At 50.1% G+C, this 17696-nt stretch overlaps 1 protein-coding gene across 2 annotated transcripts in view; it reads right to left on the reverse strand.

Annotated features, from left to right (window-relative positions):
- KATNIP (katanin interacting protein) overlaps window positions 1-17696 on the reverse strand; it is a 175713-nt gene that overhangs the window by 53313 nt on the left and 104704 nt on the right. For both annotated transcript variants that reach the window (XM_080830821.1, XM_080830822.1), the window contains exons 10-14: window positions 13968-14140; window positions 13422-13487; window positions 11980-12101; window positions 10771-10873; window positions 6453-6668 (exon numbers count right to left, since the gene is read on the reverse strand). In XM_080830821.1, the coding sequence (XP_080686947.1) occupies window positions 6453-6668; window positions 10771-10873; window positions 11980-12101; window positions 13422-13487; window positions 13968-14140 (680 nt within the window). The remainder of the gene's footprint in view (window positions 1-6452; window positions 6669-10770; window positions 10874-11979; window positions 12102-13421; window positions 13488-13967; window positions 14141-17696) is intronic.

The following is a 17696-nucleotide window of genomic DNA, read 5'->3' on the forward strand; positions in this document are numbered from 1 at the left end:
TCCCCTGGGTCTGTACCCAGGAGTAGAATTGCTGGGTCATGTGCTAACTCTACATTTAACTTCTGGAGAAACAGCCAAACTACGGTCCACGATGGCCGCACCATTTTACTTTTCTGTTCCCACTGGGAAGGTAGGCTTTTCCCACGATTGTCAATACTGTTATTTTCTCTTTTCTTTTAAAAAATGGTAACACCTTAGTGGGTGTCAAGTGATCTCTCTCTGTGGTTTTGATTTGCATTCCCCTGATGATGAATGATGTTGAACACCTTTCCATCTGTTTCTTGGCCATGTATGTCTTCTTTGGAGGAAAGTCTATGCAGAGTACCTTGGCCATATTTTCATTAGGGTGTTGGGTCATTTTGCTGTTGAGTTTAAGAGTTATTTTCTTCACATATTCTGGATGATAGACCCTTATCGGATACATGATTTGCAAATATTTTCTCCCATTTTGTAAGCTGGTGTTGGGTCATTTTGTTGTTGAGTTAGAGAGTTCTTTTCTTCACGTATTCTGGATGATAGACCCTTATCAGATATATGATTTGCAAATATTTTCTCCCATTTCGTAAGCTGGTGTTGGGTCATTTTGTTGTCGAGTATAAGAGTTCTTTTCTTCACGTATTCTGGATGATAGACCCTTATCAGATATATGATTTGCAAATATTTTCTCCCATTTTATAAGCTTTTCACTATCTTGATGAACGTCCTTTGATGCAAAAACGTTTTAAATTTTGATGAAGTCTGATTTATCTATTTCTTCTTGTGTTGCTTGTGCTTTAGATGTCATATTTAAGACCTCATTGAAAAGCTCAAGGCTACAAAGATTTATATCTATGCCTCTTTTAAGAGTTTTACAGCCTTCGATCCATTGAGCTAGTTTTGGTAGATGATGTTAGGGTATGAATCCAACTTCATTCTTTTATGTGCAAAAATCCTGTTGTCCCAATACCATCTGCTAAAAAAAATGACTTTTTTCTCCAACCACAGTATTGGCGTCCTTGTTGAAAATCAATTGACTGGGGCGCCTGGGTGGCTCAGTGGGTTAAAGCCTCTGCCTGCAGCTCAGGTCACGATCCCAGGGTCCTGGGATCGAGTCCCGCATCGGGCTCTCTGCTCAGCAGGGAGCCTGCTTCCTCCTCTCTCTGCCTGCCTCTCTGCCTACCTGTGATCTTTGTCTGTCAAGTTAAATAAAATCTTTAAAAAAAAAAAAAGAAAATCAATTGACTGTAGATGTAAGGGTCTATTTCTCTATCAATTCTATTCCACTGATCTGTCTATCCCTATGCCAGTACCATACAATCTTGATTACCGAAGGTTAGTAGTAAGTTGTGAAATTGGAAGTGTGAGTCTTCCAATTTTGTTCTTTCTGACATTGTTTTAGCTTTTCTGGGTCCCTTAAACTTCCATATATATTTTAAGATCAGCTTAACAATTTCCACAAAATAGGCAGCTGGAATCTTCATAAGAGTGCATTAAATCTGTAGATAATTTGGGGAGCATGGCCATATCAATAGTATTAATTCTTCCAATCCATGAACATGGAATGTCTTTTCATTTATTTGGTCTTCCTCAATCCCCACCAACAATATTTTGTATTTTTCAATGTATAAGTCTTTCACTTATTTGGTGAAATTTATTCTTAAGTATCTTATTCTTTTTTAATTTAAATTGGTACAGCCACTGTGGAAAACATATGGAAGTTCCTCAAGAAGTTAAAAATAGAGCTACCTTAAGTATCTTACACTTTTTGCTGCTATTTTAAACAGATTTTTTACCCCTTAATTTTCTTTTCAGATTGTTCATTGCTAGGGTATAGAAATACAACTGATTTTTTTGTATATTGGTCTTTTATCCTGTAAACTTGCTGAACTTGATTACACTTTATCAGTAATTTTTGTAGATTCTCTAGAGTTTTCTGTATATAAGATCATATCACCCACAAATATAGTTAGTTTTACTTCTTCCTTTCTAACCTCTTATTTCATTTTGTTGCCTAACTGCCCTGGGACGAATCTCCAGTACAAGCTTGGACAGAAAGGGAGAAAGCAGTTATTCTTGTCCTATTCCTGGTCTTAGGGTGAAAGTTTGCATTCTTTCACCAGCATGATGCTAGCTGTGGGTTTTCACGGATGCCCTTTATCTGGTTGAGAATGTTTCCTTCTATTCTTGGTTCATCTATGGTTTTCATCACAGAAGGGTACTGAATTTTGTCGAACGCCTTTTCTGTATTCATTGAGTCACGTGGTTATTTTTCCCCCTATTCTATTAACATGTTGTATTACATTGATGGATTCTCATATATTGAGCAATAAACCACACATTCCTGGGGTCAACTCCACTAGGTTTCAGTGTATAAATCTTTCTATGAACCGGTAGATTTGGTTTGCTGATGTTTTGTCAAGGGTTTTTATATCTTATTCATAAGGGATTGTTGGTCTATAGTTTCCTGTTCTTGGGATGTCTTTGTCTGGTTTTTGTTGTCAGGGTAATACCAGCCTCATAGAATGAGTCTGGAAGTGTTCCCTCCCCTTCTATATTTTAGAAGAGTTTGTGAAGGATTGGTGTTAATTCTTTAAATATTTGGTATGATTCACCCATGAAGCCATCTGGTTCTCGGCTTTTCTTTGTGGGAAGTTTTTTTTATTATTAATCCAATCTCTTTACTTGCTGTAGGTCTAGCCACGTGTTTTATTTCTTGTCGGGTCAGTTTCGGTGATGTGTGTCTTTCTAGGATGTTGTCCAGGCTATCATCATTTGTTGGCATAAAATTATTCAGAATATTCCCTTATCATCTTTTCTCCCCCTGCCAGGTTGGGAGTAATGTCCCCCTTTTCATTCCTGATTTCAGTAACTTGAATCCTTTCTCCTTTTACCTTGTCAAACCTAGCTAAAGGTTTGTTAACTTTGTTAATCCTTTCAAAAAACCAACTTTTGGCTTCATTGATTTCCCTCTATTATTTTTCTCTTCTCTGCGCAATTTTTTAAAAATAATCTCCCGTGATTGTATGATGACTTCCAAGCTGTGGAATTATAAAAAGTATAAAAAAAAGTATAAAAAGTATAAAAAAATGTACGGTGTACATTTACATGCTGGGGATATAGTATGGCTAGGGCAGACAAGGATGTGTAGCTTAATGGAGAGGAGACAGAGAATGATCAAGCAACAAGATCATTTCTTAATGTGAGAAGTGCCCTGAAGAAAATGACATTTTCTGGGACGGTGTGTAACAGGACTCCTCCCTACTGTAGTCAGGGAAGGGCTTGTGGTATCTGGGCCGAAATCCAAATGGGGAGAAGGCAGAACTCTGGAAGAGTTCAGAGAGGAGATGAGCTGGGAGCATCAGAGGAACAGAAGAAAGCCCCTGTGACTGCTGGAGCCTGGTGCGGGGGGGAGCGGGTGTGAGAGGCAGGCAGAGCTGGAGGCCTGTTTACAGACAGCTTCCCAGGCCATGGGAGGCACGTGATTTTATTTCTAAGTGGACTGGAAAGTCATGGCCAGGGTTTTAAGTAGGGGAAGGTTGCCGGCTGACATTTGTAAAACATCACTTTGGACGCAGAGTAGAAAATGGAGCGGAAGGGAGTGGAAGACAAGACAATGAGCCAGGAGGCCACTTCATAGTGCCGGCAAGAGGGGACGGCGCACTGATCAGACCTAGGGGCCACGAGGGAAATGGAGAGAAGGGGCCAGACTTGGGCTCCATTTTGGAGGAAGAATCAGTGGGAATTCAAGTCAGGAACTCAGAGAAGCAGGTGAGCCTTGGTGTATCCATTTGGAATCGTCTTGAAGCCATGGGCCTGGGCGAGGCCAGTAAGAGATGGCGTAGGCACAGAGTGGAAAAGGGTTTGCACCGAGCACAAGCAGCCCCTGCTCTCTTCCACTGAAGTGACTCCTCTTTCGAGCCCAGACTCCGCTTGCAGTTCCTCCTAGTGAGACCGTAGCCGAGCTCCCCAACTCCACGGCGATGTGGCTGGGGCAAGTTGCCTGTCCTCCTTGAGCCGTGGTTTCTCATTCAGCAGATGCGGAGAGGAACTCAAGGCTCCTGTGAGGATGGCCCGAGGGATGTCTGCGGTCCTGGACCGTGTGCTATGGATCTTTAATCAACCCCAGTGAAACTGTGTGGTCCTGAGAGGCAGTTATGAGCTGGAGGTCCCGGGCCCAGTAAATAGGATGACCATCGGGGAGACCCCGTGCCAGGGCGTCAGGGGTAATCCCGCACACACATGGCTGGGCCCACAGATCTGGCAGCCTGCAGGAGACAGCGGCCTCCTGTCCCAACCTTGGGGCCCAAAATTTAAAACCCCGATCCCACCAGAACCTCCGGCCTGTTGTTGTGTAGCAAAGCTCACCCAGCCTCTGCTGAACAGAGGAAAAGGAAAAGTCATCCTGAGAACTGGTCCCAATCAAACCCAATGACGCTTTTTATCACCCCGGTAGGCTCTGTTCTGTATACAGAAGGCTTCCAGAATGCCACTGCTCTGTGCAAGGAGAGGGGGCGGGGAGGGGCACTCTAAGCCCTTGCAGCACACATGGGCGCCTACAGACTCAAAGCAGGAAGCAGAGCAGGAAATGCAAGGCCAGAGCCTCCCAGGGGCCATGACCTATGGGACCTGTTTCTTTCAAGGTCACAGAGCTGCTGGTCTTAGCGGGCTGTCACCACCCAGTCTAAACCTGTGGACGGTGGTGTTTCTCAGCTACCTAGCACCTCCCCTGCCTTCCTTTCAGTAACAACGCTGAACTTCTCCAGGGAGAACTGCCTCCTGCCCTGCTGTGGCATCTCAGTGTAAACGGCATTTGGGTGCCCACCTCCCTAGCCAGGCTGGCCAGCAGCCTTCCTCTCCTGGGATGGTGTGTCTCCAGCAGAGTGACAGGAAGGCCAACCAACAAACCAACACTGTCCCCTGCTCCCCCCAAAAGACCACACCCTAGGTGTTCATGCATCCTGGATGCCACCTAAACCCCCAACATGACCGTTGGGGCTGCCCCTTCTGGCCTGGGGGGATCGTCGGCTACCCAAAGACTTGCAACAAAGTTCTTCGTTAGAAATTTGCCAAGGTGAGCCAGACTCCCATTTCTTTTGCCGACAAACCAGTCCTACGGATTATCCACCCTCCAGTTCTATTTTTCAGGAGGCAGAGAAACTGGTTTTCAGAGAAGACAGGCAAGTTGCCAAAGGCTACCGAGTCAAGGCCAGAATGTGGGTCTCTAGGACTGAGGTTCTGAGAGCTCGCCTTTCTCGTTTCCTCATCTTTAAATGGGAATATCTACTTCTTAATGGTATCAATACTACGACTAATAACAATAACAAGCACAATAAGAACTGATGTTTTGGGGCCCTCTGGAAGAGCCAGGCGTGGTGCTACGTTGGATCCTCGTGACATTGTTGCAAGAGAAGGGCTATTATTGTGCCATGTGACAGATGAGAAACTAAAGGAGAGGTCAGGTGAGTCGCCCACGCTCACGAGGCTGTAAACGGAAGCTTCAAACACAGGCCTTTCTGCTTCTCAAGCCTGTGTCCCACTAGGTATAAATAAAATTATACATAGGATGCCCTGTGCCTGGCAGGAGGCCGGAGCCGAAAGTATGGTGAATGTTTTCATCTTTAATACTTTTTCAGAAAAATTAATCACTTGTTCTTTGGAATTGAGAATACCGCTACAGGGGAGGAAATTTAAAAAGGTGCCAAAGAGCGCCCAAGGGAAGTTGTCCACAAGTCACCTCTGTGCCTTGCCCACCTGTCTACAGAGGCAAAAGCTGTCCCCAGTTTCTCGGGCCCCTCCTGGAGGGAACTAATAGGGACGCTGAAGCACAGAAGAGGAAAGAGGACTGGGCGGGACGGCCTGCCTCAGCTTAGCTCCCAGCCTCTGTGTCCAACATGCAAGTGCAGACAGAAGCAAATACCCGTGCTCTCTTTCTTTCTTTTTGACCCTTAGATATTTAAAGGACAGGAACGTTCAGATGTTTGTTGGGAAGCAGGACCCTGAGCGGGTGTGGGCCTGGGGCCTGGGTTACCACCCAGGCTATGAACGTGGTCCCACTACCTTCTAGGAGTGTGACCTTGACTAATTCATATTCTTCCCCAGGCCTCAGTGTCTTTGTCTATAAAACGAAGGCAATGACCTCAATGACCCCCAGGGGTCCCACATTTGGTGGTGCCTGGGGTAAACTGCAGGGTGGAGGAAAGGGGGCGGCCTAGCTCCACTTTGCTCCCTCTCCCAAGAAAAACCCACAGAGCAGGGATCCGGGAATGAGTTGGGGGGGTGGCCGGGGAGGCCCTCACTGGGACCTTTCCCTCAGGCTCCTCCTACTTTGCCCAAATGAACGACAGTGGAAGATTCTATTCTTCTTCCCCTCGCCACACCTGTATCACCTGCACCTGCATCACAGCCCTATTGTGGGCAGAGAAAATGCATCAAAATATGAGGCCAAGCCGCACTCCAGTACTGCCACCACTTACAGCTAAGCTTCTGTTGACCAGGTGGCCTGGCTCCCCAGGCGTGTCCGTGGTCCGGACATCCACGTCATGGGGCGACACATAAAGCTTGGTGTTGTGCAGGTCAAAGAACTCCACTTCCGTGAGACCCACCCAGGACGCATGGCCCCAGTTGGACAGGATTTCCAAGGTCACATAGATGGCATCTCCGATGTCTCCGCCTTTTATTCTCAATTTATCCTTAATGAAGAGGAAAGAATGCCAAAGGATCAAAATGGGACAGGCTGGATTCAGCTTACCACTAAGCAACAAGTTAATTTAGCCACTCAGGGCCTCGGTTTCCCCATCCATATAAGGAGGGTAAGAATGCACCCTTACACAGTTAATTACCAAGATTAAAAGAGCTCCTATTTGTCAGGCACTTAAAATATAATTACTGGGGGCGCCTGGGCGGCTCAGTCAGTGAAGCGTCTGCCTTCGGCTCAGGTCACGATCCCAGGGTCCTGGGATCAAGCCCCATGTTGGGTTCCTTGTTCAGCAGAGCCTGCTTCTCCCTCTCCCTCTGCCCCTACCCCCAATCTATTTTTGCTCTCTCTCTCTCAAATAAATAAATACAATCTTTAGAAAAACACATAGTTACCGTGGAACCCCAGCAGTATTTTCTGTAAGAGTTTGCAAATAACAAAAAATGTCTAAAAAGCATCAGATTCTGCCTGAACATGCTCTTCGCTCCCCCATCACTGAGTGTTTGTGGCCCACTGGCTGAATTGGGGAAGGTATTATGGGCTAAATTATGTCCCCCCAAAATTCAGATGCTAAACCCTAACCCCAGTACCCCAGAATGTGGCTGTATTTGAAGACAAGGCCTTTAAAAGAGGTCACTAAGGTAAAAGGAGGCCATGAAGGTGGGCCCAAATCCAGTCTGACCCATGTCCTTACAAAAAGGGGAGAGCAGCTCATGAGACACACCAGGGGCGCTCACGCTCGAGAAAGACCGCGTGAGGACACAGCCAGAGGATGGCTCTCTGAAAAGCAGGAGGAGAGGCCTCGGCAGAAACCACACCTGCCGACACCTTGCTCTTGGACTTCAGCTGGCAGATCGGTGAGAAAATGCATCTCTGTTGCTTAGGTCACCCCGTCTGCGGTACGCGGTTACAGCCGCCCTCGCAGATGAACTGGGTCGCTAACGCAGGACCCTGGCCAAGTCACTTGATGTCCCTCGGCCTGGCTGGGAAACAGAAGATGATGACACCATCTCTCTGACATCCCGTCGTGGAGACCAAGGGAGATATGGACACCGGGGAAGGCTCTGTCACGCATCCCGGCCCCCAGGTTCTAGCCATTTCTCCCCCAGCTGATTCAAGTGCTGCTTCCTTCGTGGGTCGGCTGTCTGGTCCGGGGCTGCGTGAATGCCATCAGTAAACAGTCACGCTGCAGAATGGCTTCCCGAGGCCCCTTCGGGGCCTGACTGCAGTGCTGGTCGCCACGGATCAGTCGCTCATAAAATGGTGCATTCCCCGCGTGCACATGCCCTCTGTTAATTAGCACTGGTAATCTGCAATGGTTCTGTGAGCAGGGAGTTGAGCAAATGAACAGCAACTGTTCCCTACTTATTTTTTTAATTAATAGCCAGCGAGACGTGCTATCGCTCGCAGCGTGTGTTTGGATGCGCCTTGATTGCCACGCGATGGGGATGGGGACAGGGAGGGAGGGAGGGAGGGAGGGAGGTCAGCTCCCAGCTCCAAGAAGGAACACGGGGCTGGCTTTTATTAGCAGAGCCCGCAGCATCGTCTTCCTCTGCCGCAGGGGGCTGTGAGGGGCCCTGACCGGGCATGAGTCCCAGGCGCGCAGGACAGTGAGGACCCTCAACCCCTGGGATTGGGAGGTGGATGAACTTGTGCTGGGCAGGGGCGCTGTACTGCCAAGGTGAGCCGGGCGGGAGGCCCGTAGAGGCGGCACGGTTCACCTTGGCTGTTGGCAGCTCGGAGGAGGAGGCCCAGATGGGCGGCGGGCAGGCTGCCTCACAGAGGGGCTGCTGGACCGCACAACCCGTGCAATCTGAAATGTGTGAAGTCCTGCAGCGGGGCTTGGAAATGAAGAAGCTGAAGGGTCTATTAACTAAGGAAGTGTCACAACTTGCCAGGGTTGGGATTCGATGGCTTTCACCTGCTTCTGAATTGCTTGCTTTAGTTATAATCCCTCGTGGGGGTTGAAGGCAAGCGCTGGTTGGGCAGCTCCTGGGCTCTGGCATTCACTGCCCCCTCCCCTGCTCTCACCAAGAACCTCTGATTTTCCGGTCGGGAAGTCACCCCTTCTCTTTTCTCGGCCACAAGGGTGATCCTAGAGGGGGATGGGCCCCTTCCCACCCCAGGGAGGAGGAGCCTGACTGATCCAATGAAGCAGTGTGGCTGGTCCCCTGAGTCACCAGGAGAGGAGGGCTCCGTGATGGGCCCATGACCCACTCTCAGTCCTGTGGGTGGTGGACATGCTCTTCTCTCCTGACCATAGGGCCTGAGGAGATGCGAGCAAGAGGTAGAAACCAGTCCAGCTACTGAAGGGTCCCAGGGAGACAGCAGAGCTGGGCCTGGGTGCTGAGGTGCGGACAGAGCTCAAGAATGCAGCTGACATGGTGGAGACATAGCGTGAGCTGCTGGATCAAGCCCCACCTGGTCCCCACTGTGGCATTTACTGTAAGAGTCTATCATTTCCTTCCCTTTGTTGGATAATTCCATGTGCCCCGGGTTTTCTGTTCACCGTAAGGAGACTTGATCAATCCAGGCTCTTTTTAAAGTGCCTCAGGTTTCATTACACTTAGGATCTTCATGGCTGAGAAAGCAACAAACTGGTCCATGAGGAGGTGTGGAGGGGTGGAGTAAAGCCTTGAATTTTCTTGATGTCTCTAGATGTCAAACTTCCAACTGATAATCTGCTGGCTCCTCCTTGCCATGTGCCAGGCCATGGAGGTGCTCGTCCTCACAAGACTCTTCTGTTCTAGCCTCATGGCAGCCCGTGGTCATGGATTATTTACCCAATGTGACAGCCGCATGCTCCCAGGATCAGAGAGCCTAAGAGGTCTGCCTAAGGTTACACACCCTCTAAACAATGGCACCAGACCTGGAGCCAGAGCTCGGGTCCAAGCTGGTGTGGGGTTCTTTCTGCTGTCATGGGAGTTCTCTGCGTGGCTCTGGGAGGGCTTACATGGCCATTCGTGGGAGTGGTGAGTGCCTTGGGCAAAGGAAGGGCTGAGAAGGATATGCGGGGGACACATACCTTCTAACACAAAAGAAACATGAACCCCCATTACCCTTCCCCCCGGGTGCTGCCTTGGCCTTTGGGTTCACGGGCATTAACATGACACATGGCCGTGTCTTTGCACGGTCCCACTGTCACAACAGACCCAATGGAGATTAACATCACCTTTGCAGTTAACTCTATCTCCTCGCCATTCTCATCCTGCATAATCGCCATAATGATAATTCCCCTCCTTTTATACCATTGCATTGTGCTCATGTATCATGCCTTCCCGGTTAGCTCTGTTATCATGAGACATTTATGTTATTTCTGGTTTTTTTCCTTCCTCATTCTTCCCTACTTCCAATCATTTCTGCAATAGACATCTTTATGCCTGTAGCTTTTGCTTTGTGTTCAGTGATTTCCTTAGGGTGAGGAAGCGGGATCGCTGGGCTGGGAGGACAGACGTATCTCTAAGGCTGTTCCTGTGCCCGGCCTTTCTGCTTTTCCAGAGAGTTCCACCCATTTACATTGCTGCTGGCTGGGAGAGCCTGCTTTGACCTTGCCAGTCCTAGAGGTTATCATCAAAAAAAATCTGGGAGGGACACCTGGGTGGTTCAGTCAGTGAAGCGTCTGCCTTCGGCTCAGGTCATGATTCCAGGTTCCTGGGATCAAGCCCTGCTCAGCAGGGGGCCTGCTTCTCCCTCTCCCTCTGCCTCTCCCTCTGCTTCTGCTTTTCTCTCTGGCAAATAAATAAATAAAATCTTAAAAAAAAAATCCTGGAGCTCAGATATCAAGTGGGACATGAAGGTTGTTCTAACCTGCATTTCCTGATGGCCAGCGATGTTGGACGTTTTCCTCTGGGCTTACATGCTATTTATACTGCCTCTTGTGTGAACAGGCTTCTCTTTGCTGTGACCCCTGGTTCCATCCCATGCCTGCCTGGGTGCTGGGCGGGAGGGGGATGGAGACTCGGGCAGAGGGACGTTAAGTTTACCGGTGTCACCATCCCCACCGCATGGAGATGATGGCACCGAGGGACCCTTCCGCCCTTGGCTTTCGGGCGAGATGCCGAATGCATCTAGAAATCCCTGTAAGTCAACGTTCTCACCTCTGGGTCTGGCACACACTCCTCCGTTGCTGAAGCAACCGTGCTGAGCCGGGCAGAGTCACTTTCGATGGCCTGGAGCACTTTCAGAAGCCTTTGCTGCTGCCTGAAAGGGGATTTTGGTTTAGCAAACTGGCAGTGACAGATGGTTCACACCAGAGAACAGACCTAACAGCACCAACTTTTCTAGCTCAGAAGAAGCTGCGGTTTGAGAAGAGAGTCCCTGCCCTGCGTATAGCTCAAAGGTGCACACGGGCCATTCCCCCCCCTTTATAATAACTGGACAACTAGTCATGAAAGAAGAGCCAAGTAAAGGAAGTTGTCTGGGGTAAGATGGCATCACACCGGAAAGATGGCTAAGATGGCAAGCTGACTGGTAACTCGGAAGGGTCTAGAGCAAGGGGGTGGCAGATCACAGTCTGTAGAGCCTGTGAGCTGAGAATGGCTTTTACCTTTTGAAGGGCTGTTAAAACCAACCAACCAACCAACCAACCAACCAACCAACCAAGTGAAAGGCCTGAAGAATTCGCTTTCTGGACCTTTACTAAAAACCCCCACTACTCCTGGCCCACACACCTACTTTGCACCTCCTGTTTCTGGAGGTGCTTTTGCAGGCATTCCCAACTCAGAGTGGGGTTTGCAAATGCACCCCACATGTGCTATTTAAGGTGGGGGACCCTCAAGACCCCAGAGCACCAAGGATCTTGAGGACGAAGAAAGCAGCATTGGGGGACATGTGTGCCACCCACAAATGGAGCTGTATCAGATGGAAGTACCCGCAGAGACTAGCCCTCTCTCACGTGGAACCCGTGGGTTTGTACTCATGGCCGCCAGGGGACACAGCCCTGGTTTCCAGTCTGAGGACTGCAGACTCTTAGAGGGATGCCCGGGGGGGCCCCTCCCACCACCCCCAGCCCACTGACAGCGAGTTCACCACTGTCCGCTGCACGGGGTACTCTGGGGGGGGGGGTTGGATAAGGTCTTACACGGGATGGATGGAACCGGACCAGCAAAGACACTCCGGTGGGAAAAACATAAACTCTGTTCCGTGCTTTAGGGCCAGAGGGGGAGGGAGGGTCCGGTATAAGGGAGCAGCTTTACGTGGGCCTGGGATAACACAGGAGAAGCAAAGAGAAAGCGCAGATAACGAGATTCTCATAGCTGCATTGCTATGGGGTTCTGGTTTTGTGTTGAAGCCACCTTGGTAAGTACCTGCTCCCCAAAAGGCCGATTCTGTCAATGGCTTCGCTGACGGCTCTGGCTCCCCCTGCTGCCCTGGACGGCTCCTGCGGGCTGGCCAGGCTGGTCATGCTGGTGGCCGCGGCAGTAGGAAGCTGCGGGGGCGGGGGAAGGCAACGCTCAGGAAGCAGGAAGAGGGGAAAGGACTGAGAGGGACCGAGTCTACATGTGCTGGTGAGATCCAGGATCCCCCACCACGACCTCTGCAAAAAGACAAGAGATCTCCGTTTCTCATGATCCGGGGGGGTCTCAGCAAACGATCTCCTCAATCAGCTGTTGAAAAATTTCTCTCATCAAAATCTCATCTCCCCCTCTGGTCACACCCCTGCTCTGTTTGCTACAGAGTAACCGGACTCCATGGAAGGATTCCAGTGACATCCTTACGGCCCTTTCATTGTTAATCCTCCTTTGACATTTATCATCTAAACTAGAAACGTGCTCTGTTCTCTATCTGCAAATGATTTTAGTTATTGGAAGCTCTGCGGGTCCGGGGTCAGGTTATCCAGAAATCATGCCTGCAGGGTGGGCAGTCCGCAGACCAGTCAGAAATGTCAGCGGACGATGGGAAAGAACGGCTAGGAAAGAACAGAATAAATAGGAGGGACATATAAAGGAAACCACGATGGTGCCCTGGGGAGCTCTCTCCTCCCCTCCCCGCCTCGTCTCCCTTCCCTGCCCTGTCCGCCCCCTACCCTCTGCTGCCCCCCATCCCCACCACTAGTCAGGTTCTTCCCACTTCAAAGCACTCCCCTGTCCCTTCTACCTGCTGTTCCGTGTCACTGGCTGGTTCCCTAAGACACAGGGCTCAGCTCAAATGGGACCCTCCAAGGGGCTTACTCGGACCACCCTTCCAGAGGGTAGCCACCATCTATAATCTTCCCCTCTTGTGTCTCTCTGAAGTCACCTGGTGTATTTATGGCTTTGTTTGCTTGTTCGCAAGCTCCCTGAGGCCAGGGGCTAATCTGATCTGACTTAGCCACCTCTGTATTCCGAGCACATGGCCTAGACCTGTGCACAATCTAACAAACACATTTCTGGGTGTTGTGTTCGTTCGCGCCTGAACTTGCTGCGGCCCTCTTTGCTGAGATCGGCCTAACTGACCTAGGTAGGTACAGATACAATTTATTTATTCAGGGTCCTAAGATCTGTTTTTGTGCCATCTTGTCAGGAAGCAGAAACGTTAACAAGGAACTGGAGTCCCCGGGCCTGAGTGAGTTCTGACCCCCCACTCGGAACCTCGGGCAAGCTACTCCAGCCCAGGTTTCCCCATCCGTGAAATGGGCAGAATGACACGGCACTCAGGGAGCACAGGGAGGGCCTGCAGGGGCCACAGAGGGAAGCCGTCTAGAGGTTCCTGGGTACTGCTGGGGACAGTGGGCACAGGGTTTTGTTGTCCTGCTCAAGTCCTCACCGACCTCAGGGCTCTCTTCCTTCCCCTTCAGCAGACTGGTCCACGGTTTTGCTGCTGGTCCCTCCATGTCCTAAAATGATGTAATCACATGATCTGAGGTCAGAAGAAAGCCATCCACTGTATACTCTGCATGGACAGATGAGGGCACAGAGGTGCAAGGACTGTCCTGAGATTTCATAGACACAAACGGCAGGGGCAAAGGACTGAGCTCCAAGAAGACAGACTATAGGTATTGCTTGATGAACGCCCCAAAGGGCAGCCAGTGCTAGAGCCCGGGGAGCAGCTGGAAGTGTGGTGTGTGTACACCGAGGCGTGTCCAAAGCCTCCATCCTCCTGCCTCTTGTGCAAAGCTGAAGGTGGCGGACACAAACACAAACACCTGCCAGGCCAGGGAAGTTTCTGGAACAGGAGCAGTGGGTCAGGGGCAGGAAAACAGGGCAGATATGAGTTCAGGATGCCTATGCAACATCTCCTTTTGCAAGTGCTGCTCAGACACCACCGGGTCCCCGGGGAGCCTCCTATGGTCCCTCCCCTCTGCCCCTGAACGCACCTGCAGTGGGCTGGTGGGGGGCTCAGTCTTTCTGCTGAGGAGGGCCCTCTGCAAGGCTTCGTTCTCCACCTGGATGGCCCTGAGCACCGCTGAGGCGTCTTCCTCTCGGTCCTCAGCCTCGTGCACAGGTTTTCGGGTGGCCGAGAGGGGTCTCTCGCGGCGGCTTCCGGGTCCTGCGGGTGGGAAATGGGGTGCGCCTTTAGACCGCATTCACAGAGTGCAGCTCAAAATCCGTTAGACCCGAATTGAGGAACATTCTATAAAACAACTGGCTTGTACTCTCCAAAAAATGTCAAGGTCACACAAGACAAGGAAAAAAAAAAGGCCCAGAGAGCGATTCCAAATTAAAGGAGACTGGGCCGACATGGCAGCAGGATGTGGTTTCAAACCTGGCACTGGATCCTGGGTGGGAAAACACTGGCAGAAAGGACGTTACTACAGCAAGTACAGGAACCCCAATACAGTGTGTGGCGTAGATAATAGTATTGTAGTGATGCTTACTCTCCTGAATTTCCTAAGTGTGCTATGCTCATGGGAAATGAATGCCCCAGTCTTAGGAGACACACACTGCAGTGTTCAGAGGTAAAGGAGAATGATGTCTGCAACTGAATCTCAAATACACACACACACACACACCCATCCACACACAGAGCACAAACAGAAATCAGTGGGAACAAGGGGTGCCTGGCTGGCTCAGTCAGTTGAGCGTGCCACTCTTGATCTTGGGGTCATGAGTTCAAGCCCCATGTTGGGCCTGGAGCTTATGTAAAGAAAACCGATCAATCACTCAATCCATCAACTGGGACAAAATGTTACCAGCTGGTGAGTGCGGCTAGAGGGTCTATGGAGGGTCAAATGTGCTATCCTTGCAACTTTAAGTTTGAAATCCCATCTAAATAAAAAGTTGTAAGCTCTAACGAAGTACTTATGGGGAATAATATATGCTCTCGTGGAGACAGATGGGTATCTGGGAATACTTTACTTTATCCTGTTTTGCTTTTCCATGGGCAACAAGAATTGCAAAGACTTTACATCCCAATTTAAGAAAAAAAGCATTGCAATGCTGTGGGCGATTCCAGAAGTTCTAAGGAGAGGACAATTGGTTTTATAAAGTGACATGCAGACAGAGCCCAGTAAGACTGGCTGAATGAAATAAATAACGGTACGCCCACCCAACAGAGGGCTATGCAGCAAAGGAAAGCAGACTAAACTATCTGCAGATAAAATTAAATGATGACTCGAATTTCCTTCCTAATCATCTGGGCAGTGGGTGGGGATGTAGATGAAGAGACATTGGCCATCAATTCACGACTGCCAAGGCCAGGTAATGGACACACGGAGGTCACTGTAACACCCTCTCAATTACTTATGTGTGGAATCTTTCCATATTAGGAAAAAAAAAAAAAACTCCGTTTAAAAATAGAACTGCCTGAAATGTTTCTATTGGAATGCTTAAAGAGGCTTTTCCCAGTTGACTTTCATCCCCTCGGCAAATATTTCTTGAGGGCCACTGTGCCTGGCTCTGTCCTCGGCACTGGGGACCCAGCAGTGATGAGACGGATCAAGAACCCCGGCTTTGTAAAGTAGGACAAGTAGCCGGGGGAAATGATCAACAAAAGAGAGTGTTAGATGTCAGAAAATGTTACGGAAGAACAGGCAAGAAGAGAACAGAGTGGGGCTGCAGGGTGGGTAAGGCTGCTGTGGTCCAGGCACCGGTGTGGACACACCCGTGGGCGGTGTGCTCACGGAGCAGCCAGGTGCCATGTGTGGGCTGACAGGTTGAGACAGGGAGATAGGTTCAGGAGGCCCAAGTGGGGGATTACTCAAAGCCGTGGAGGTCACAAGGTTGCTAGTCCAAGTGAAAGGGGGAGCCATGGTAGGCCCTAGAGGAGGGGAGGACTTGACCTGACTTAGGTGCTGAGCTGGGGACAGAAGGGACTAGGTTTCTAGAAGTTTCTAGCTGCAGCCAGCGGGAGGCATGGCAGCGGCAGGGAAGGGTCATAGACTGCGGCAGATCCTGCAAATGTAGTGAAGGCAGGGCCCATGGGGTAGCCTGACAACGTGGGTGTGGCTGGGAGAGGAAGGGCTGAGCTGCAAGGGCTCTGGGTGGAGCAGGTTTGGGAGCGGAGAGCAGGGGCTCAGGTTCGGACAGATTGGGCCCAAGATGTATGATTCGGGCATCCAAGTGGAGCCATCAAGTTGTACGTACACACTCGAGTCTGAGTCTGGGAGCAGGTCTGTGCCAGAGATGTGAATTCGGCAGAAGCGACTGGATTGTATCACCTAGCAGTAATGTCAAAGATCGACACTGGCGCCGCCCTCTAACACACTGGGAATTCAAGGGTGACCTCTTATGAAACAACATCCTTTGAATACTGAGTCCTTGAGCCCATCCATCCACGCTGAGTACTGAGCATTCCATGCAGCACTTGACCTGTCTACTACATCGTGTTAGAATGCTGCATCTGAAGGAATGTTCTAGCAGCAACATCCGGAATGGCCTTGGGAGGAGAGGAGTGGAAGCACGGCAGTTCCACCAGGCTGGCTTCCAGTACGGCTGGGCACTGGGCTGATGGGAGACCATGGGTTTTTATGGGAAAGCTCAACTAAAATGAGGGCATATCAGTTTCTAACGGGGGCCCAGGGAGTGGCTGTGAATTTGAATGCCCCGGGCCAGGGGCTGCAGCCCAGCTCCAGCCAACAGCTGCCATTTGAGCTATACTCTCAATATTGTCTTTTTTTTTTCCCCCCGAGAAAAGCTAGAATCTGAAATCTTTGTGAAATCCCCTGAATTTTATGTGTTTACAGACATACTCTGGTTTTTAAGAAACCTTATGAAGGCCAATAGAGCCCAAAGGGCCAGTCTACCCCAAGGTCACAACAAGTCCAAGCCACTCTTCCAGGAGGGTCAGGGGTGCCCGAAGGAACCTCAAATGCCTGCAGATGGCCGGCCTGGGCAATAAACAGTGAGTGGGTCATTTTCTGACTTTGATGTTTTGATGTACTGTCTCTCATTGTTGCCCCAATGCTGCTCCCAGGGACAGAAATGTTAAGGAGCTGCTGAGAAAGTGACCCGGGATTCTGCTCATCCCGGTCAAGGCCACTTTACAGCCTTCCTTGTTGGCCCTTCTTATGAGGGACTTGGTCTGCTCTGCAACGGGGCCAAGGGGAGGGGCAAGGGAATGAGACGGTAAAACAAATACCCAAACAGAGCAGAAAGGAGGACTGGCAGCAGCTCAGCATATCAAGCTGACCGAAGAGGCGGGGGGAGTCCTTACTGGTGTGGAAATGCGGGTGGGTAAAAGGGATGCAGACGGCCACACTGGGCTCAGGTCCTGGGAATAGCTAGGGGGACAGGGACAGGGAGGAGGAGTCAAAGGAAGCTGAGGGACCTGGTCTTGAGCTACACTGAAGCTGGAACAGAAAAATTCACACCCTCGCCCCCAGGGTAGCTGAGGTGGAAATGGGTTCCTGGCAAGGCAAAGGTTATCAATGACACAGGCTCTCGACCTACCCTAAGCTGTGGAATGACATGCCCCCCCGCCTCACAGACCTCAGTCAGGGGGCAGAGACAGACATGGATCAGGCAGGTGCACACTGGATCTACTGGCAGGTGGAGACAAGTGCTGCAAGGAACAAAGTGGGGCAAAGGCCAGAAGTGACGCAGGGAAAGAGACACTATTTGAGCCACTTGGTTAGGGTAGGTGACATCTGAGCGGAGACCTAAAG

Source organism: Martes martes, assembly GCF_963455335.1.
Source record: "Martes martes genome assembly, chromosome: 18".
NCBI lineage: Eukaryota > Metazoa > Chordata > Mammalia > Carnivora > Mustelidae > Martes > Martes martes.